The sequence below is a fragment of the Crocodylus siamensis genome, chromosome 2 (assembly GCF_052110815.1).
Source record: "Crocodylus siamensis isolate JL-2025a chromosome 2, ASM5211081v1, whole genome shotgun sequence".
Taxonomy (NCBI): Eukaryota; Metazoa; Chordata; order Crocodylia; family Crocodylidae; genus Crocodylus; species Crocodylus siamensis.
The window spans coordinates 18,451,804-18,475,431 of NC_143396.1; the positions used below are offsets into that span (position 1 = coordinate 18,451,804).

The 23,628-nt window shown below is 41.7% G+C and overlaps 1 protein-coding gene across 1 annotated transcript in view; it reads right to left on the reverse strand.

Moving 5' to 3' along the window:
- Positions 1-23,628, reverse strand: part of POLN (DNA polymerase nu) — a 244,747-nt gene that overhangs the window by 193,995 nt on the left and 27,124 nt on the right. Inside the window, exons 5-8 of the mRNA XM_090035427.1 lie at positions 22,723-22,913; positions 19,516-19,628; positions 10,935-11,092; positions 1,280-1,348 (exon numbers count right to left, since the gene is read on the reverse strand). Coding sequence (XP_089891553.1) covers positions 1,280-1,348; positions 10,935-11,092; positions 19,516-19,628; positions 22,723-22,913 — 531 coding nt within the window. The remainder of the gene's footprint in view (positions 1-1,279; positions 1,349-10,934; positions 11,093-19,515; positions 19,629-22,722; positions 22,914-23,628) is intronic.

Sequence of the window (23,628 nt, forward strand, 5' to 3'; positions counted from 1 at the left end):
TCAAGTCAAGCCCATAACCAATCGCCTCATTGACTTCAAAAGGTGCACTGCCACACTGAGAAACAGCAAACATAACTGTCAAAGGGCCATCTATTAAGATGTTTACTGCACATTTGATTACTTAATTGTACAGTAAATGTCTCAGTGTCTACATGTGCATCCCTATTAGGGCAGGGGTTCCCAACTTTTTCATGCTGAGGACTGGAAAAATCACAGACCAGCAAACCACAGACCAGAAGTGACTGGCATACAGCAGGCAGGCAGCCAATCCTTTTTTCAACTCAGCATAAAAGAAGAGGTGGCTGCCAGTCCACAGTATGCCAGTCACTTCCAGTCTGCAGTTTGCTGGTCCGGGATTTAACTTGTCCACAGTCGCTTCCGGTCTGGCAGCCAACCTTTCGTGGCCTGGTACCCGGCCACGGCCCAGGGTTTGGGAACCCTTGTTATTAGGTCACAAGGAACTAATAAGCTCCACAGAAGGGTCGTACTTGTAAATACAATACAAGTACTACCCTGCTAGGGAGTTTTTTCCCTGTGCAGCAGTGCACATAGAGATGCTGACTGGCTAGCTAGGGCATGACAGTGCTTCATTACCAGAACTGCCTGCTGGCTAGCCCCACACTGAAGCACCCTTGTGCCCCAAGCCAGCCCCTCTGCAGCATGTCTAACCCAGCTGGAGCAGCTCTGGACTAGCAGGAAGGCCCCCCAGACTCCCTGCCAGCTGGGGCTACTGCTACGCAGCTCAATATACTGCAATCCAGGCATGCACACAGGGCGTGTTTACATGTGCCCATATGACAACATTGCTACTGCACCATGCTTTAGTACTTTCTCTTGGAAGTACTAAAGCATAGCACAGTAGCAGCCTGTACTGCGTTGTATGCCAGGCGCAAGGTTATTATTAGCTGCTACTTTGTAGCATGCTATAATGAGGGAGTGTGCCACTATAGTAAAGTAGCTGCTGGTCACGTGTAGACAAACATGGTCACTACCTCACTATAGCATGTTGCTATGGCCACAGACTCATGCCCAAGAGCTTCCTGGGAGCAATAAGCTCCGCAGTTTATTGCTACTCCCAATGGCATGTGTAGACACACCCATAATGCTGCAGTTTTGACCAGGCTTCAGTATCACACAAGGTTTAGCATAGGAGGCCTTTTGTCTTGTTTGCATATATGGATTATTTCACTAGAATACAAAGCAAAAATTAATTTTCCTTTACTATATCATTGCATAGGTACGATTTACTGTAATGATATTTTGTTAAAAACGGCCTTGCCTGTAACTCCTGAGAAAGGTCCATCATTACACTGTAAAGTATCTTCAAGTTTAGACCCAAGTTCTGATGCTGTTTAAGAAAAATTAGAAATACTAATTACTTATATGAAACCACAAAGATTACCAGGCTATTTCAAGATTAAGAGAGTGAATAACGGGAAAGCATTTTTTCCTTGGGTGTTTGTGAACATTAGTTTTTGTATTTCTAGCAGCACCTCTGTATTACGGATTCTCACAACCCCATGGAATGTGGCTAAGTAGCAAGATGGAATGTCTAGGATTTTACCTGTTCCTTATTTTACAAACCATACATGGGAACACACGTTCTGAGCAAGAAAGAGATGTACTTATTTTTTGCAGTAATATAACATTGCGCCTTGATGATAAAGGTAAAATTCTGTTCTAATTTCTAAAAAAACAGAAGTTTTCTGATCTGGTAATTGGCTTTCTATTAACTAGATTTACGACGTCTTAATTCCTTTCTCTCTTTAGTTCCACAGGTGGTTCAACATTGCAGCAAAGCCGTACCACTGTCTCTAGCTGCCAACTAAAGAATTATTCCAAAGATGCATAGGAACTTGTTCAGTATGAATAGCAACAGTACTGTTAATGCCATTGAACAAAGTAGACTATTTGGCATACAAAAACTTAAGATTGCCCCTTGGCTCCTAGAGTCACACTAACGAAGGTAAAATTATGAAAGGCACTGTTACCAGCAAGGAAGTAACCAGGTAAGATAGTATCCTTTCCAACCCATATCTCCCACTACTGTGTGATGCTTAAAAATGAGAAGTAATTAATTTTATATAGGCAGGGTTAAAGATTCAGGTAAGGAACTGTTCTAATTAAAATAATGTCAAATTTCTAGCATACTTTAAGGGAAGATACAGACAAATTGGAGAGTTGAGAGGTGGGCAACAAAAATAACAATGGCTTTAGCAAACACCACTTGTGAGAAAAGGTTAAAAGAATTAGGTTTGTTTAATTTTAGAGAAGAGAAGACTGAGGGGGCACATGGTAAGAGCCTTCAAATATGTAAAAAAAAAAATGGGGATCACTGCTCTCCAAGGCCATTAAGGACTGAACAAGTAGTAATCTTTTTCTTTTTTTTGCAGCAGGGTTGATTCAGGTAAAATATTAGTAAAGTATTTCAGTAAGGACAGTTACATCACTGAAAGAGACAGTTTGTGGAATTCCTGACATTGGAAGTTTCCAAGAACATCTGTCAGGGACAGTTTAGCTAGCTTTACTTGAACATGTCTTAGAGCAGGGGGACATACTAGAGGGATTAAACTTCTCTCCTCTGAGCTCCAAAAAGTTGGGAAGGACAGCTGGAAAAAAGTCTTACTTTTTTCCTCAGTGAGCTCATAACTCCATTTCAGTATCTGAGTGAATCTTTACAGACTTTTGCCTTCTGGACTGTGTTTTGCAAGAATTGCACCTTTAGCTAGCTAGGTAGATTATATACCCAAATGAACCAAATTTGGGTATGAATAGGCAAGACAACTCACTTTCCAAAGAGACTGAATGCTTACTCACAGAGAATGCTGCTTTGGTTTAGGCCATTATTTGGGGGACAGCTTCTCTCTTGCCCAAGGGAAGGTAGAGCTTTGTTATTGCCCTGGGGTGGAATATCTTTTCCTATTTCTTTCTTCCGTATACCCAAGCTTAGGCTAAACCCTACTACTTTTTCTTCCATATCACTTCTGATCTCCATCTCCTGCTTTCTGTGCCATTAAGTTTGTCCATTTTGAGTACTGCAGCCTTGTTCTGCAAATCTTTTTAATGCTAACAGTATTGTTAAAATCCAACCAGTCCCATTTAGACTTCATTTGTAAAACTTGGATAGAAATTTTCCCATGCTGAGCAAGAGCCCAAATCTTGTCCTCCTCCTGCCAAAAAATATCTGTGAAGCCCTGTGACAAAACACATGGGCTGTTTCATGTGTCTGTCTATTATTGTCTCATTTCCCTCCAGCAATAATCCACCTGGCAGGTAACAACCTATTATTCTATTAGTTACTTCATTAAAACAAGTGGCAGCACATGTGTAACTTATATAAAAAGTTACAACTCTGCTGATGAGCTGTGATAGGATTTCTACAGTTTCCTTTTTAAAAACCTCTAGGAAATTACACACAAAAGCAGTTATCAGGCTTTTAAAGCCAAGCATTTAATAGGAAATTCTAGCATCCCAGTTTGGGGCTACAGGCAGGGAAGAGGTGCACCTTATAAACTAACAGAATCAGAGATTCATAAGCTTTTGTGAGCAAGAGCTCCTTTAATCAGATGCTGTGAAAGGACATGCACAGAGCAGGCTACCAAATAGAGTGATTTAAATATAAAAGACAAGAAAGGGAAGGAAGTGGGGAAGAGGGGGCAGTGCTGAGAGGTGAACAAGTAATAAACCCATAAGGACAAAGGGATCGATAAAGATAATGGGGTAAGAATCCATAGTCCCTTTTTAGACCATACTTAACACAATCCAGTCAGTGGATGATTCTTGTTCTGCAATTTCACATTCAAATCCGCTTTTAAAGTTTTGCTGTATAAGAACAGCTACTCTGAGGTCAGAGATAGAAAGTCCGGGAAGGTTAAAGTGTTCTGTCACGGACCTTTGTGTATTTGTGGACTTGATGTCAGATTGGCATCCCCTCAATCTCACATAGGTATCACTCCGTCTGTCCAATGTAGCCAGTCAAGAGGAACTGTAAACAGGTGATGGCATATATGATACTAGTAGAGGTGTAGGTGAATGAACCTTGGATGATATAGTTAGTCTGTGTTAATTTGGTCAAGTAATTATGTGGTCCATATTGATGAGGGGGCACAGCTGGCAGCTTGGCCTATTGTAAGGGCTGGTGCCCAGGTAAAATAGGAGTTAGGTAGGCAGTTGCTTGAAAGATGCCATTTGATATTTGAGTTTTGGGCTAGTTGCACGCAACTCTTCTGGTGTACTCCCCCCAGGTGTTAGGCATCTTGCCTTCACCTGCACTAGTATGAAACCACACAGTCCTCCCATTCTGAAACTGGGTCTGAGCCTCCAGTGCACTGTGCAACTGTGACTGATCAGCAGGTTCAGCTACCTGACAGCCTTCCTTGTTTATTCACTACTGATTACAGTTCCCAATGAACCAAGACAGCTTTTTAAAATCAAAGAATTGCTTAATCTCAATAGTAGGGTAGTAACAAAAACAGAGTTTATGCACAGTTAAAAGTATTTACTCATATTAATAGCCTACCTAGATGTTTCAGCAGGCCTGGCTTATCCTTGATATTGCTATCTCTGGGAACTGGGGTTCAGTCTCCCCAGCAATTTCTGCCTCTTACCCAATTTTATTGGACTCTCTTAAAGCACTTCAATGTTCTTTGTTCTGGTTTCCCACATGGCTTTCTGTTTCAATCTATTAAAAACTCAGCATGGATAGAGGTAAAACTTCAAAGTGACTGACTTCTGCATTGTTCTTTATGCTTCAGTAATGGAGTATCTGACTCTATTATCCTTTTTCTTGCGTTTCCCTTCCCCTCCCCCTCTAGCTTGAATTAACCCCTTAGAATGCTACAGAAGAACAATAAAATCACAATAAAAATAGATGGACATATAATATTAATAAAATATTGTAGGCAGCTTCCACAGTCTTCACAGCAAGAATTAAGATGTCCTGTTTTACGTTAATACAGCCATATTGCCTGTGTGCATTTTGAGATGGAAAAAAAATATTATATAATGAAAAACTATGAGAACCTGCCTCATTCAGTGAACAAGACAGAGCTGTTCCACAGATGGATCATGGCTATATCTGGTGACGGATACTGCTATCTGTAAGACATCTGCTTCATTTACTGCAGAAGTTGAAAGGTATAATAAATGAGGCAGAAGACTGCATGAAATAAAAGGAGAGTCTCACAATTAAAGACAGTTTAATGCTGCCTTGGTTTCTATTCCTGTCTCTGCCAAACAGTTCCTGAGTGATGGATGCTAAATAAGTCACAAAAGCCAAATTTTCAGAATTGGTCATTAATTATATGACACTTATTTCCTGGATGCCTGCCTTGATACACAGTAGCCTGATTTACATTTATGCTGAACACTCACAAATGCAACTGAAGTCAACGAGAGCTCTGCTTGCATATATAAAATACTGTATTACTACTAAATATCTGAAAAATGCCCAGCTGAGATTGGGAACCCAAAATGGTTTTTATAAATGAACTCATTTCTAAAATGAACTTAATACGAATACTCATGTCACAGGGACAGTGCAAAAAATACATTATTAACATTTGTGAAGTGCTCAGAAACTACAGTGGTGAGTGTCATAATGAAAGCACTCATGAGGAAATCAATAATCGTCTTCAAAGCAGAACTTGAGCAGTGTGCAGAAAAAAAAAGGCTTAGCCCTATATATTGAACATTAAGAATAAAATAAATATTCACTAGCCTGTTCATTCTGTGCAATGAATGAGACAGAGGGCTTGTGGAAATAAATAATTTAATAAATTATAAAGTCAAGGGGGAACGATTGTGATCATCTAGTCTGATCTCCTACATGACACAGGCCATAGGGCATTCATGAATTAATGCCTGTTTGAACTAGAAAGTCTCTTAGGAGGAAAAAAAATCTAATTTTGTTTTAAAAATTTCCAGTGGAGACTCAGTCCCCTACAACACTTGATACATTTCACCCCTGGTAATTACACTGATTGTTCAAAAAGCCTTATTTCTATCCACTATTTGTCTAACTTCAACTTCGAGTCACTGGATCTTATTATACATTTGTCTGCTTCAGTGAAGAACTCTCTATTACCATAGTAATTAAAGACATTAAAAAAGTGTCTTTTAAAGACACACAAAGGGGTCAAATTAAGATTATACAGGCATTTCCTAATTTAAATGCTTGACTTTTTCAACCTTAATGTTCTTTTAATGTAGTTTCTGTGTGCAGTAAAATAATAGTAGGACGTGGGAAGCCATTTAGAGAATTGTCTAACCAAAATGAATGATTTCTAGCTTTTGAAGCTGTCATCATTTTATTGTTCATCACAAATGAACACACCAAGCACTCCTGAAAGTGGGAACTAGAAGGGAGACACACCTAGTGAACACCTCAGACATTAAGTCAGATTTGTTGTCCCAATGAAGATGAGACCTTCGGCAACTCAGGTATAGACACATACAACAATTAAAACATTTCAAAGAGCCAACAGGACAAACATATGCACCCTCTGAAACATTATAAATGCAGCTGCAACACTCCAAAATAGTGTCTCTCTAACAAAGGGTTATTTTAGAAGGTTTCACTTAGTTATGTCTGGATGTGGGGGATGAGAGGACGGGCGAACAGCTTACCAAATCTTCTACCACTGGGTCCCACTCTATCCTGGACCACTGCTGGGTCCCCAGTGGAACCACTGCATCCCCACCATTGTCGGGTTTATCCCATACACTGTCTCCCATTGTAGATCCATGTCAATAAATCACAAGAAATTCCAAAATACAAACATGGAGAGGAAAGAAATACTGGTGCTGGAGGCATAGAATCCAAGTTACATTTAGTCTCTGGATCTGGCCATGGGGTCCAAAGGGTAGCATCATGTGGTGCCAAAACTAGATGAGAGATCTAGATACAATTCAGGTTTAGAACACAGAGGAACCAAGGTCATCAGTTGTTAGAGGTGATGGGCTCCATGCAAGGAGCAGAACTAGTAAGGGGTGAGATCTGTGCTAAGTGAAGGATAATCTGGGCATCAGGCAGTGGACACAAACCTGGTTCTAGAGCTTTAGAACAAGTCAGCAATGACCAACATTTTCTTGGAGGTAGCTGTGCTTATTAATATTTTCTTAACTTCAGGCATTGTAGGTCAGCCCACAGGGGAGTGCGTTAGCCGTGTGGCACTCACCAGCAGCGAGCACCGTCTCTTAGTGGAGCATGAAGACTTGGAGCCAGAAAGTGGGGCCAGCACTAGTGCTCTACAAGCCTCTTCATACTCCTGATAAGCCAGGAGGAATTAAAGCTCAAAGCTTTAGCGCCTCAGTACCTATGAGCTTTGGGAAGGCCTTTCACAGACGGATTCAGTTACAAGCCATCTCCAGGCAAGAAAAGAAAAGCTGTTTTCCTACTTGATCCTTTGGTTGGAAACCTCCCTCAGGACCACAGAGGAAAAACTGTTAGGAACAAAATAAAGTGCAAGGGAAGAGACAGAAGGCACCAAGTCAATGAACCCCCCAAAAAGAGCGCCTTCAACATAGTGTTAAAACACCTGAGGCAGTCTCTTGGCTTCACATATGCTTGATACCCTAAATGTAAGGAAAAAAGGATAACCTGTAAAAAAAAAAAAAAAAAAAAAAAAAAAAAAAAAAAAAAAAAGAGGTTTCAGGTGAGAAAGCAGATTGCAAATGTGATAGACCCTACCCCAGTCAAACACTTAAGAAGAATGGAGAAACAGGAAGGGTACACCACCCTTATTCTCTCAGTGCAAACACAGCTGCATGAAGTAGGGCAGAATACAACAGGTACTGCTAGGGCAAAGAAACTGCCTCAGGTCCATGGGCAGACTGATTAAACCCATATGGGAGCAAGTATAAGACGACAATTATTTGACAGAGAATTGCTGCAATGTTGACACAGCAGTCCCTTTGTGATAATTCAGCTCTTGTAAACACAAGCTGGTATTTTAGTATGTTTGAAAATGTCACAGTGCTCTTAAATTATACATCATCATCTTTCACCATTTTTCCAGCATCTACCCCATCTGGTTCCAGAGCTACAGAATGGCTGCTTTGCACTCTGTAGACCAGTGTTTCTCAGTTTTTTAGACTTGAGGCACCCCTCCACAATTTTTCTGAATGTAGTGGTACCTTCTGTTGATGCAGGCAAGGCGAGCCCCTCCTTTTCCCTGCACAAAAGAGGCTTCACTTACCACTTTTGCTTTGATGAATGAAGCCCAGGCAGTGCCCTTTGCCCACCAGGAAGCACAGGGACAGGGGTGACATACCATTATCTCATCTACAGTGGTTCTATTGCCTCTCTGGGCTCTCAGGTAGGACAGCAACAGCAGCCTCATGGTAGCTCCTCCTGTCAGGCTGGGCTTTCCAGTCTAACCCCACACAGCATCTCTAGAAAGAGGCACAGTGGGGAGGCACCTTTAAAAGGATCTCTCAGTAGCCCCAGTTGAGAATCACTGCTGTGGACTTACCAAGAAGCTTTTTAGTTGAGCACATGAGTAGTCCAGCTGAATGGTCTACAGAAAAGGTGTCAAACTATTTTGAAGAAAACTATTAAAAACCTCTTCACAGATAGACAAGAGGTTTTTAATAAGGAAAAGAAACCCAGGAGAACTCCTATAACTACAAACCATGCAGAAGCGTCAAATATTTTTAAATTATGAAATAATCTGTAGAGTTTAGTTCCATTAAAATTATTTTAATCTGATTTTCAGATTACACAGCAGTGCTTCGCATTTCTTCAGCAAGGAGGGGCTGTTTATCTACATCTCTCTCGCTCAAACATTTTTCATTAAAAAGTTACCATTTTTCTTCTTTCAATGGGAAGAATCCCCTATCCATTTTGTATTCTCTCTCATTTCTAGGTCTCTTCTTTTTCAATTCTTACAATCTAACACCATCCTTGGATGATGTTTCTTGCTGCAGATCTCATGTTTACTTTTGTTACATTGTCTCAATGTTCTTTCCTTCCTTCTTGTTTACTCTACGCTCTATTTCACTGGAGGCTAACCTTTTTGATAGGCATACCACAATTTAGTCCTGCACCCTCCCCAGGCACCACTCTGATCCGCTTCCTCTACCTGATCTACCGCTGTGCTTTCTGTTAAATGCTCTGTGATCCCTGCCCAATCTCCTGCTCTGCTTTTTACCCAATGGTCCTTGCCTGATTACCTGCTTTGCCTTCTGCTTCCTGCCCAATTAGATATTGTGCTGCCAGGCCCTCCCTGATCTATTGTATGACACAGAGGCTGTCCATGCCACTTGTGACACGCCTGCTGCAAATTGGCCACCCTGTTTTTTTCATGTTACCAGTCTACCTGGATGCTTGTTAGTCTTCCTTTATGTTCTACAAACCTATCCACTTTATTTGCATGACAACAAATGCTTATTTTATTCCTTCCCTTGCTTTTACTGTACTGTCTTCTTGCTTCATTTCATTCTCTATGCACCACAGGATGGAAAGAACAATGCTGCAGTAGATTACAACAAATGAAGTAGCACAGAGTTGTCATAAACAAGTAAAGAAACTGGCACAGAAGACAGAGTAAGCACAATAGCTATAAAAGAGAACCCCAAGAGGTAACAAGAACTATAAAATGGTTTTGGGGGGAGAAATGGAAACAAAATTACCCCCATATACAAGTATTACATAGATCATTTTGACAGGCAAGTAAAAATAAACAACTAAAAATAGTGCCCTGGGATATAAAAAAAGGAACTTCGAAGACATTTATCACTAACATGTAATAGAAATGTTCCATTTAATTTCACTGAAGAGCTTCCACAGCATGAGGTAAGAAATCATCTAAAATACCCTATTGATATTACAAATCATCCTTTTCTTAGAAATTTTAAGATGCATAAAGAAACACAGCACTTGTTTTAGTGACTTCGCCATTCTATTCTCTCTGCTGCACACACGTTCTCTCAGTAGTTCTCCCCGATTTGCCAAACTCTCAGAACTATTACAATACTTACTGAAGCCTAGTGTTTCCAAAGTTGGTCTCAATTTTCCCTCCCTCAGACTAGGTAGTGATGGGGAAGTATTTTATTTATTGATTTATGTTGCTCTCCCCATAAAGGCTGAGAACAGCTTACAGTAAAAACAGATAAAATAATAAAACAATTAAACAGTACCCGAAAGAATATACCACTTGCTCCTGTTCAATATGGCTGCTTGCAGATGTTAAAATACACATACATATACATGGCACTTTAAGCTTGGCACAGGAGCAGGCTGAGCCCAGCACATGCCCAAAAGTGGCATCATGTTAGTTGGACCCAGCTCACCCACAACATCTGTACAGATCAAAGGCACTTTGGCAGGGCTTTTTTGGTGCTTTTATCTAATAGCTGATTGAATCACCAAAAAGCCCCGCTGAAGTGCCCGAACTATACAGACACTGCAGAGCCCAGTTAAATTAACATGCTGCTTCTCCCGATAAAGTGTGGTTTGTTTGTTTCTATCATCTACAAACAGCCCATATGCCAAAACCCCAAAACCGAGTATTTTAACTGGCCCCAGTACGGGTCTGTCATATATGTGATTCTTGGTATGTGCCACTTTAACCTAGCTACACTAATACAAATAGCTAGGACATACCTCTTGATGATGATATTGCATTTGGGAAACAGGAGATCAAGGATATTTTATGATCATTAATTAATGCTGCCATGGAACCTGGGGGCTGCTTGTCAGAATTTAGTAGTTACTTATGAAAAATTAGAGCCCATTATGGCACAGATTTCAAGCAGTCCTGGATATTTTATACCAGTTATCCAGGATATGTTGTTAAGAAAGAAAACATTCTCCTTCTTCTTGCCAAAGAAACATGCATATGTTTATATAGTTTTCTAAATACAATAGAAAAAAATATTATTATTTTACTCCCTTTTTGTTTATTGTACATAAATCTCTAAAAACTACTTACCAATATATTGCTTAACAAACCCATGTTCATATTCACCATTCTTGTAGAAAGAGGTTTTTTAAAATGCTTTAGTATTAAATACTCAAAAGAGGGAACAGTGTCACTAGGATTTATCAGCCATGCAGCAATCCTTGGATCCAACACAACACAATCAGCAACTGTAAAAATAATGTAAACAATATGAATAATTCATTTCTAGCTCAACCCAAGTATTTCAAATGTCTTTACAATATAGCAAATATTTCAAAAAAGGTGTTAAAGTATTATTTCCCCCATCTTTTGTTTAAACACATGCCTATTCAAACATTTATTGCAAGAAGGTTAAACCAGCACATCTAAATTACACCCAGCACAAACTAATCAGCATGGCAATGCAGTCAACAACAAAGCAAGTGTTTTCTTGTTTTTGCTTTGAAGATGAACAACTGAAGCTACAGGAAAGTTCTCAACAACCACAGGAGGTGCCCCCAGCTGGTTTAGTTTCAGCTTGTTATTTTCATCAACTTTTACCCATTTAAATGAGTACGGCCTGTTCTGAATGTCTGTTTCAGACAAAATTTTCAGCTAAAACAACTTGATCACTTCCAAGGCTGAAGCTAGGAAAAAAAAACTGTTTTTACAGTGTTAAATATCCTGGTACGTTTCTTTGGAAAGCTCTAAAACCCTCATATTCGGGGAACAAACTTGAAATCTAACTGGAGAATATAAACCCATGCATCAGGGACATATCCTGTGCAAACTCTGTAAAAGATCTGCTCAATTTTGGTCACATTATAATCCTTTTAAAAATAAAAATCAGTTGGCACATGCCCAATGACAGCTTTAATCATTAAAATCTCCAAAGACTTCATAGTCATTACATGTATTTGAGCTTTTCCCACCTTTATAAGGCTGACCAAACCACTCATACCTATGGGACACCTGAGCCTAGTCCAATACAGAGCTACTTCCCCTGTAATGACTGCTCCAAGGTCAGGTGTAGCCAAGAGCTAAAACCAGGGAACCTAGTTTCAAGGACTCCCTCTGGCACGCAGACAGCATTCAAACACAGAAACAGAGCAAGAGCTAAATGTTAAGCTCAGAGGGCAAGTCCTTGTTGAGGAGACAAGAAATCTCACGTAGAGGTTGGAACTACACACTAAAGCTAGGCAACATTAAAGTTAAAGCACTGTCTGAACAGTTGCACAGTAAGGGTGAATACCTGTGACTGCACTGCTCGGACATGCTGCTAGAGAGCTGGTGAGCAGGTGCATGGCTAGCAGCTGTCAAGCTCCCCCTGCTTGCCAGTTTTCCAGCATCTACTCCCACCCCTCAGAGCTCACCCCCATCTCCCCCGAGTCTTTTCCCTGACTTCCTGCTCATCTGCAGCTACAGGCACTCTTCCCGGGACAAGGGAAGCTTCTGTCCCACTCCAGGGGCTGGACTTAGCCCAGAGAGCAGTGGCAGGTGAGCGGGTTCCATGGCACCAGACTGGCACCATATTGGCACCATTGAGAGTCTAACGTTACCGCAACATAAAATACCTAAAGCTAGCTAAAGAATCCCTGCCCAAAGAGGATTCCTCTCTGAAGCACTCAGAGCCCACTTAGCTTGCCCTTTCCTGTCTTGATGTGTGGACACGCCCATCTTAAGAGCCCTTAATACATGGGAAAGGTAATGTGCACCTACACCCTTAGATTGAGACCTTTACAAACAAACCTTGTATGCCTATAAAATGAGGGAATATTATCTCTGCTTTGGAGATAATAATCTCTAATAAACATCAATAATTTACAATAGCCAATAAAAATGAGATTCACATTTTTCTCAAGCAAATCAGTTAAAGAACATTTGATTAGTTGACGAGAGCTACCTTTAGTGAACCCATGCTGCACTTTTTACCTTTTTCCATTTACCTAGACATGTCGGGCACTTGTACACGAGATGGTGGGGCCACGCACACGTGACAAAGTGATGAGAAAATCGTGCATCTCTGTGCCTGCTCCCAGGAGCAGGGTGGGGGGCAAAGGCAGCGGTGCCCCTCTGCAGGCCATACACATGTTGCCCAGCCAGGGAGAGGGGAAGTTCACATGTGGCAGCCGCCACCACACCACCACTGCTGTGGGGGGAAGCTGGCTGGGGCTGAGGGAGCGAGAATGTATTGGGGGAAGACATGGAGTGGCTGCCAGCTGGTGGCCACTCCTGGTGGGGCTTTTCCCAACACCTTCCCCTCCCTCAGCCCGGGCGAGCGAACATGCAGCGGGTGGGGGGGGGGAGGGGGAGGGAAGAGAGCAACCTGGGGTGCAGCAGCAGAGGGGAAGGGCTGGTGCTGTGGGAGCTGGGGAGGGGAGGATGCATGCAGCAGCCGCCACCACCACAACTGCACTGCAGCCACAGCACCTTACGCTGCTTGCCCGCGGCCAGCAGTGGGAAAGCTGTACGGGACAGTGGTGCAGTCAAGGCCACCATGTGTGAGCCCCTGCACCACCCTGCCCCTGGCTGGACGGGCATGTGCAGCTCACAGAGGGGCACTGCTGCCCTCGCCCCCCGGCCCTGCTCCAGGCAAGCAGCGTCGGGTGCAGCAACAGTGGTGTTGGCACACAGTGGCCATCATGGCCACCATGCTGCTGCTGGCAGCCACCACTGCCAGCAGCTGTCCTCACACTGCACCTCTGCTCACGCAGCAGTGGCTGCCAGAACCACTACACCACCACCGCTGTGCCTCATGCTGCTAGCCCAGAGCAGGGGTGAGGGCAGCAGTACCCCTCTGCAGGCACCACACGCCTGGGAGGGTTCGCACGCAACGGCCGCCACCATGCCCCACACCCTGTGCAGCTTTCCTGCCGCTGGCCACAGGCAAGCAGCATGAGATCCTGGGAGCAGGCACAGAATGACCTGAGGCAGGGGGCTGGCAGTGCCCCTCACCCCTATACCACCGCGCCCTGGGGAACACTCTATTTCCCTCCCTCCCCACCTGCCTGCCAGGGCTGAAGGAGGACAAAGTATTGGGGAAAGCCCCACTAGGACTGCCTGCTGGCTGGCAGGCACTACATGTCTTCCCCCAACATCCTCGCTACCTCAGCCACCAGCCAGCTTCCCCACCAGCCCTGCCCCACAACCCCCAAACTCCACTTATCTCCAGAAATTAAGAAGACTGATCCTCCTCCTGAGGCAACCTCTGGTAAGTGATTGCATCAGGTCCCTCCCTATTCCCTTCTCCTTCCCCCTCCGGGCAGGGCTGGGGCTTTCCCACCCTTTTTGCAAACAGCTCTTGCAGGCTGGAACTCAGCCAGCCTGCACAGCTCTTTGCAAAAGAGTGAAATCCAGAGTTTCCCTGCTAAAAGGGAAAATCCACATTTTCACCAAGCAAGCTGGGAAATCCATGGTTTTCTCCATTTTTCTGTGGGAAATGGGAAACCTGGATCCCTGCTGATAAGCCTCCAACACAGGGTCCAATACCAATAGCCTGGATGCGCTAGTAACTGTGCTAGTACAGCAAATGAAAACAGCAATGAATGGCTCCATCAGGACCAGGTGAGCATCGGTGCTGTGAAGAATGGCAGCATCACAAGTGGCATCAGCACTGGTGGGTCGGATATAGTCAAGAGTTGCTTACATTGCTCCACATTTCAACAGAACCAACATTAATGCTGAGGTGTGGGTACCAACAAAAATCCCAATGCTACAGTGGTGGTGAAGGTGATTTCTAACTGGCTCATACTCCCTTTGTGGAAACCTGTCACCCCTGTAGCACTGAGGCAGTACGTTTCTCTTTACTTGTGCCTCAGTGCTAAATAATCCACGCTAAGACAATTCCAAGGTCCACTGGGAGCTGCAAATTCTCAAAGTCAGATAAGAAAATATTTTTAAGGAGGAACAAGTCAGGGATTTTCTTCCTGGAGCTACATTTAGACTTAAAATTCACCAGAGTCCACCTTCTCTAGTACTGAAAATGATTTTCAGAGTAGAGAACCTGAGCTCTTCAGGTCTCTGTACCTGGCAGTGTCCTGAATTTACTGTGTTGCTAAGCCTGGAATCCAGCCTTTTTGTCCTTTCTGTTTTGGGAAGTGTAAGATTTTTAAATTGAACACTTCCCCAAAATATGAACTGTTCTCAGACAGTAGTGGCAAATCACACATACAAGTCATTATATGAAACCTGGAAATATGGAAGACATTCCTGTTAAAAGCAAGTGAGGTCCTGATCTTTTGAGAGACCTAGCTGTGCTAGAGAAGGCCAACAAGTCAAAAACATTTCCAAATGCCAAAAAGCAACATAAATGAACAAAGGCAGTAAATTAAAATGAAAACTGTCTTATGAAAAACTAATTATCAAAGAACAAATGGAAAAAACAAGTTCAAAGAATCTAATTATCAATGCATAAGAGCAAAGTAAAAAAACCTGTCAGTATGAACAGCAAAAATGCTGCATCTTGAGCATTCCCAACAGAAGGCTGCTGAGCACAACCGAGAAGCAGGCACTGTGCGCCATGCTTTATGCTACCACTGCAGAGCAAAAGGAAGAGCAGAATACATGCACTCTGTACAGGAACTATTAAGGCAAAAGTTTCCACATCTAAGCACACACAAGAGGTATGCATATCTAAAGACGTGCATGTGTTGAGAATCACATGAAAGAGATATCAGAAGGCAGCAAATCTACTTGTTTTGGCAGTCATGCTCTTGGGCTCACTCATCTTACCCTGCTGTGCTTGTTGCCCAAAAACGCAGTATCCCTTATTTCTCCTTATCCTGTGGAAGCTGGAAAAGCTGCCAACATCAGTTTCTAATATTACATACATTCCTGTTGACTGCTAAAATGTCAACAGGTGACGATCTGAATTTTTTCATTCGTGCTGAACTGTAATTTAACCGTGTCTGACCTTACAGTCTGTCATTTGACACTTAATTATTCTGACATAATTTTCTAGTAACCCACTAGACTGGGGAAAACAAGAAGTAAAGCTTACATGTCTTAAAATCAAACTTCAGTGCAAACTGCTTGAACATAGCAACCCATTGTCAAACATTATTTAAGTCAGTGTTAGCAAAACAGGTTTGACATTTATTACATTTACTTTTCAAATTTCTTCTCTAGTTATATTATATGCCATTAAAGTTTTGCCATAATGCAAAATGATTGGCAAGACTTAAAAGGAACTGGGAGTAGATGACTGATATCTTGATGAATTGGAAATATAGGCTGAGCCAGAATTTTTTTTTTTTTTTTAATACTTTGGTATTTAATATTTTTCAGTGTATGACAGGTGGAGGAATGTGTATGCAAGTACTGGCAACCATGTAAGAGCAGATGATTTCAAGATCTAGTAATAAAATGCATGACATTGGACACATCTACACATGCCCCTACGGAGCCATTGTTACTGCACCATCATTTAATACTACGGCGTGGCAGCAGTGCAAGGTTATTTTTAGCTAATACATCGCCGTACCAACACACTATATGAGAAGGAGTACATCACTACAGTGACAGCTGTGGTGTCATGGTTCCTGCTCGTCGATGCAATGTCACCATAGCACATTGCTACGGCGATGTAGCATCACATGTAGATGCACCCATTGGGTAGCAAAAGTTGCCACTTTTAAATTTCTGCTTGTGAAGAGAATGAGAAAAAGGGGTTAAAGAAGAGCTTACCAGTGGAACAATGAAGTGGCAGCCCTTTTCAACAAACAGCTGGCCTGTGCCAGGGCAGGAGTCTGGTACAGAGCCCTGAGAGAGGTGGCACAGAAACCTCCCCGTGGGCCTAAGGATCTGGTGAGGGCATAATGGGGCAGGAGGGGAAGTTCAGAGCCAGGAAAAGAACAGGAATTTGCTCCTTCAAGTCTGTTGCCAGGAGACAGACAGAAAGGACACCTGAAAACTAAGGTTTAGAAAGTGCTGAATGAACTGCAAGAGGCAGTCACTCCTAACCAGGAACCAAGATAAGGATTAACCTTTGCCTGCACGAGCACTTCACGTCTCAGCACTAAGCACTTTGTATGCCCACAAGCACTTGGTTAGAGTGGCCCAGTTGCACCTGATAGTTTGGGAATTATGTAGTAGTTTGAAGTACTTGAAGGTGCAATACCGATATGGCAATATGCACTTTAGATAAGGCTTAGACGCAACAGTAGCAAAGCTGATATATTTCATACACCAAGGGAGACAGTGCAATGTTGTGTGGCAGACATTTGGGTTGGAAGAATCGGACAAGATTAGGATGGATATAAAGCATAGAGCAACCAGACACTGAAGCTAGAGTCAAGAGTGTGACAGCTGACAAGTAACTTCCCAAACAAGGTATTTAACACGGTATTTAAGGTGTAAGGCTGGGCTGTGAGGTGAAGCCCGAGAACCTCACTCTAGAATGAGATTCACTGAGTTCCAGATCCAGAGCGTTGAAGGTGGGCTGTGACTGGACTGAACACCTTTGAGGTCATTAAGTTCAATATAACCACATGGCAGGCAATTTAATCAAAACTGCAACCCAAAACTCCTGGGATAAGAAGGCACAGTGGCTTTTATTAGAGAAATGGTGAAGTAGAAGCACCAGCAAGGCAAGTAAGTACTGTCTGAGCCAACACTGCTGAAAGCCCGTTTTGAAGCATGATGTAAAGGCAAGTAGTATTTGATCACAACTATTCCATCCTGACCTGAAGCCTGCTTGCTCCAGGGGAATTTTTCAAACTAAGTCAATAATATCAGTTCATCCAGTGCAATGCCTTTAAAATTATATGCAAAAATGAAATAGCACAAGTTTATTGGGCCATCAGCTAGTATACCCAAGTTCAGCAGAGCAATGCCTTTTTACCCCCAGTTTTTGGCAGTTTTCCAGAAAGAAACATCTTAGTGTCACCTTGGCAATTATGTCTTTTTGGAACAAGATATCTTTGATCCCCATGGGGAACATATCTGGCATTTCCTAACCTGAGTATTTGACTTTGCAACCTTAATATTCTTTTAAAATAATTTACTTCTCAAAGCAGCATCAGCAACAATTTGAAGTTGAAGGACAAACTCCAGCACTCAAGATAATTGCTTCTAATTCTGCTACTTTGGCATCCTATGAGTCCTTAGGGAAGGTCTTAAGGGGGCTGCACTAAGTCTCAAAGAGTTTGGACTCTGACTCTCTAGTAGTTTAACCTTATTCTGAGATAAGCTGCTAGTGCCTGAGCAATCTATGGAGCATTCCCCTTTAATTCCCTTCAAGAGCAGGAATCCTTAAATTCTAAACATAATCAACACCAAAAGAATATTCATAAATGAGAGGCATTCCATCAGAAAAAAAATACTTTTGATAATACTGCCCCCTTCTCAAGTCTGAAAGAATGCAGGTAGATGAGTAAGAATCTAGTCAGAGAACATATTTAGTTAAGTATAATAACTGAAGAGTTGTGCTACTTTCTCAAAAGAAGCCACATGAACTGGATTCTTAATTTGAGATACTAAAAAAGTCTAAAGTTTTTAATATTCTCCAGTCACAAAAATCCCTAACCTAAGGAAAACTTCCCAGGCTGCCGGCCAAGACATAGGATTTAGGATAGAAAGCTTGTAGGAATGCAAAACACACATGTTGAACTACCAGAGGCATCCTCAAGAAGAGGATAATATGAGGGGATATATTGCTAGGTGTAAGTACTGGAAGATATACATTTACTGTATTGAGTTTTGGGCCCCCACTACAGAAAGTATGTGGACAAATTGGAGAGTCCAGTGGAGGGCAACAAAAGTGGTGAGGGGGCTAGGAAACATGTTTTACGAGGAGAGGCAGAGGGAACTGGGCTTATTTAGTCTGGAGAAGACAAGACTGATAACAGGGATTGAATAGCAGCCTTCAACTACCTGAAGGGGGGTTCCAAAGAAGATGGAGCTGAACTGTTCTCAGTGGTGGCAGATGACAGAACAAGGAGCAATGGACTTACGTTGCCTTAAAGGAAATTTAGGTTAGATATTAGGAAGAATTTTCTTACTTACAATGAGGGTAGTAAAACACTGGAATAGGTTACCTGGAGAGGTGATGGAAAACCTCACCTTTTTTGAAAACCTCCTTGGAGGTTTTCAAGACTTGACTAGACACCGCTTTGGTTGGGTTGATCTAGTTGGCAATGGTCCTGCTTTGAGCAGAGGGTTGCACTAGATGATCTTCCAACCCTAATTTTCTATGATTCCTTGGATTAAGCACAAATTCCAGCATTGGACCAAATACTTGAAAAGTGGTCTAAAGAGACTTGAATATACCATGTATCAGTAGTCTACAGGAATGTCATGCTCCAAGGAAATATTGCTCAAGAAAGGACAAATGGCATACAGATATATAGGTTAAGTCTCACACTCTAAAAGAATGGAACATGGTGAAGGCAATTCTCAGTTACCACCAAGGAAGTGTTTTAAGTGGAGATGCTACAGGCTAGAGAATACCCATCAGGTATCCAACAACAGTGAAAAAGTGTCAAGCGGATTCAAGTGTGTCATATAAACTACATTAATGTTATGCTATTAGTAATACTGTATAAATGTTTTGTTAATAAACTATATTTTGTTAATATATTTTTGTTCCAGTGAGGATTTGGTGAATACAGAAGATTGGCCCAAAACATTTTACCTTGTTTCCAGCAGATCTCATTGCCATAAACATGGAGTAATGTTCTCAGAAAATCCTTTGCATTGAAGCAAACAACAGTACCTTTACACTGTAGTATTTGAATTAATATTTGTCTGCATAACAAAAATAAATTCACTAGTTAAATATTTTGTGTCAAACTACTGAATGTAAAATAAAATTGTATCTGGATAAATATTTATAAGATGCAGGATTACATTGAATATGGACAGAAATAACAGTTAAAATTAAAAGATTTCTTATGTCTGGTCAAACATGGTAACTGAAGTTAAGTGGTTTTGTTCAGTTAATATTATGCAACTTGCACATTCTCAGAATAGTCTTTTGATACACAGACTTGCAACTGTTGGGAATATATGTTCTATAAAGAGGATGACCCTCTATATTTAAGTGCAAAGTTCAATGCAATTTCCATATGTCACCACAATTTACCAGTACAAAAGATACTGAGCGAGCATGATCTTCTGACTTTGTCAATCATATTTATCAAGTTTAGTTACTGAAAACTTCAAATTATCATTTTTTCTGCACAGCACTAAATGCTATTTAAAAATAGTTTGCTTGTTACTACAAGATGTTTTGGAAATGGTCCCATGTTTTCCCCTCTTCCTCAACATATTCACAGTTCAATTGCTGTTTTATAATTTAAAAAAATAAATAAATAAAATATATATATAAAATGCACATATTTAAAAAAAGTTTTATGAAGACTTTGCTATGGTCAGAAATGGGGTGGCAATAAAGAGACTTCTCATGAATACTAAATTGTATTTAAAAGTAAACAAAGATTAAATAGCAGATTAACAGCTATAGATTTTGTTCAAATGTTAAAGATTCTCATACATCAGCATAGTAGCAGAGTAGAGAATAACCCCTAATTTCTCTGTTAAAAGAAAAATTGACAAGTTTCTTTTAACTTTTTGTTCAATTATAACACTATGCATCTCACAATAGATCGCAAAAGCAAAAGATGCATATATGAAGCACTCCAAATTCCACTCCATTCTGGAGCACCAGAGATTGCCAAGGACAGCTAAGTACACATGGAAGTACTCATTTAACTGTCTGCCTTGCTTTTTGCCCACTACCCCACAGGGGCAAGAAAGGGGAAGAACAAACTACTCCGAGATGCTAGAGGACCAAGCAACTCCCTTTCAGGCTCCACTTGAGCATGTACATGTATCTAGAAGCAGAAAGCTACTGTTTCATTCAGCGTCATTTTTGGAATGCTTCAACCATTTTTAGAGCACTTCACAGGGCATATGCATCTGTCTGCTTGTCATTTAAAGTACTTCAAATGTTATGTCTGTCCAGGAACCGAGTTATCAGTGCTCCTTAGCAAAATTCTAAAGAATTTTTAAAATCTGACTATTTTATTCTGTTTTATTAGAATCTCAATTCCTCTCCCCACCATCATATAACATACTTCATACACTGGAATCAAGGAGTAAGGACTGGGAGATGGGACCTAATCCTGGAAGAGGTCAGAAGCCATAGGAGGGGCTTAAAATATTTTTAAAAGATACAAGAACAGCAGGGTAGTCTGGAAAGCATCTTTGCAAAGTGTATACCAATACAAGAAACATGGGGAACAAGCAGGCCAAAATGAAAGCCATAGTACCTAAAAAGAACTATGACTTAACCGGCATCACAGACTTGGTGGGATAATTCCTGTGACTGGAATATGCACATTGTGAGGTATGCTTTGTTCCTGAATGACAGGTATGGGAAACGCAAAGAAGGCATTGCATGTTATGTCAAAAATGTATAGACTTTTTGAGGGTAAAGCAGTAAATTACATCTGAATAAATATGAAAAGAACAATAACTTAAAGAAAGTACCAGAGAACTTTTGAAAAAAAATTAAATTTAAGGTAACAGGGTGTGTCATATTTCATGTCAGCGTGCTAGGGGAGCTAGCGGAAAACAACTTAGTCATTGGCAATATTTGCACATTCATGGATGACAGGCAGGATTGCAGAAGTGTGAAGAGGTATCACACTGCCCTCCCCACCTCATCTTCTATTGTTTGTTTCTGTCAAGGAGGACCTGGGAAAATTATAAACTAGTTGGTCTGACTTTTAACACTTGGAAAGTTAGGACAAATTAAAAAAAAAAAAAATTAATTGGTAATATCTGGTGGGTGAAGGGATGATTGCTAGTTTTAGCTCATCAGACAAGCTTGAGTTTAAACACCTCTGCCACTGTTTGGAAGCGAGGGGAAGCTGACACATGAGATGCCACAGAGCTTTCTAAATTAAAGTGCCCTACCACCACCTCTGCAGCACATGTAAGAGTGCCCAGAGGTACTAAATGTAATGCACATGAGCAGTGGCAATATGTAGAGGGTACATGGGGGTGCACTTGCACCCCCTGAAAGCGCTAGTGCACCACCTTACTGGCCACGCTCACCATTCAGGCAATGGGCAGGGGGGGCCATGTGGGAGTGCCGGTGCACCCCCTGTGAGTGCTGGCTGGGGATTGGGAGTGCTGTGGCCGCTTCACAATCAGCCGTGGGGGGACCCTTCAGCCTAGTAAGACTGACCGCATAGGGAACCCCCCCGGGTCACTGACTGGTTGCTAGGGGATACACATGCCCTCCCTGACTAAGGTAGCACCAGTCGCCCATGCAGATTAGGAAAGGTGCATTAGTGATATATTGAGAATAGGCACATACTTCACATAAGCAGACAGTTGCACTGGGTGACCTTTGAAGCCCACGGATTCTGTATGATTTCCTTTCAAATAAAATTGCTTTTAATTAAATTAGATTAATTGGACATTTAAAAGAGATAAATGAAATCTTTACAAATTTAGCATTCCAGCAAAGATGTAAACAAATGATTATGCCTTATCTAGAGCTGTTTCATAACACACATCCAACATCTGACCTATAAAAAGATGCTATTACCTACTATAGAATACCCTCTAAAATGTCAAAAACTATAGAAAAAAAGGTGTTCGAGAATTTAAAAATCTCTGCATTTCAAAGAACTGTGCTACAGTCCAGTCTTTGTTCTCCATAAGAACATCCATGAAAACCTACCAGAAATTAAAACACAGTACCTATGAGCAAAAAAAAAGTGAAACTGGACAAATCCTACATACCGTTCTATAGTGCTGAACAATAGTCAACATTAATATTATTAAAAACAGACATATGGAACAATTTTTGTAAATGTTCTCTCACCTACTGTATTGCTTATGAGCCTGTTCTTCTTGTCCCCGTACAGAAGTGTGCTCTAGCTTTAAATAAACAAGCTTATCATTCCTGTCACAGGTATTCAATGGATTAGCAATGGAACAGCCACTGGAAGGGCAAAGGTGGTCTGACTGACTTTTCACTAATACAGCGATTCCTTTTACTGATGAAGTTAAATCCTACAGGTATAGTTGGTTAAAGTTAGGAATATTTTGTATAGTTAATTTTTATGCAATTCTATATGAAAAATTCAATTTTCCCATAAATTTTAGGAGATGCAATCTGCCACTTGCACTAGATTTATCAAACATACATGTAATGATGTGTACATTTCTGTTACAGTAACAATCAGGATTCCCAGTGCTGAACAAGGTTCCCTAAACATTCACAAGTACAGACAAAGGAAAAAAGCTTACAATCTCCAAAATTGAGAGTATTGGCAACTGGCTAATTTTGGCTGATGTAGCCGATAAATGCCCCGTGCATGTGCACAGCTGCAGGCAGCCAGAAGTGCAGCCAGGCTGGGTTGGTAAGTCTGTTGTGGGGGAAGGGGCATGGGGGGGGCGGGACAGATAAAGGTCCCTGCAGCGAGGAAGGGAGTGGGGCTAGGGCACAGGATGGAGATTTGAGCAGCTTGTCCAGGGGGTGCAGGCATTTCCTGCTGCAGCACACACCTTAGGACAGCATGAGGGAGGGGCCGTTTGCCCAGCTCTGTGCAGGGTGAGGGCAAGCTGCTGCTGCATGCTGGGGTGGCACCAGGCTCTTCCTGGCAGGGGCTGGGCCAGGCTGCACTCAGGTTGGGTGGCAGCGGCACTGGAAGAGGGGCTATGGGGGAGGAGGAAGGGGTGCAGCCACCCCAAAATTCATCATAACCCCTTAATCCACCCTCCCAGC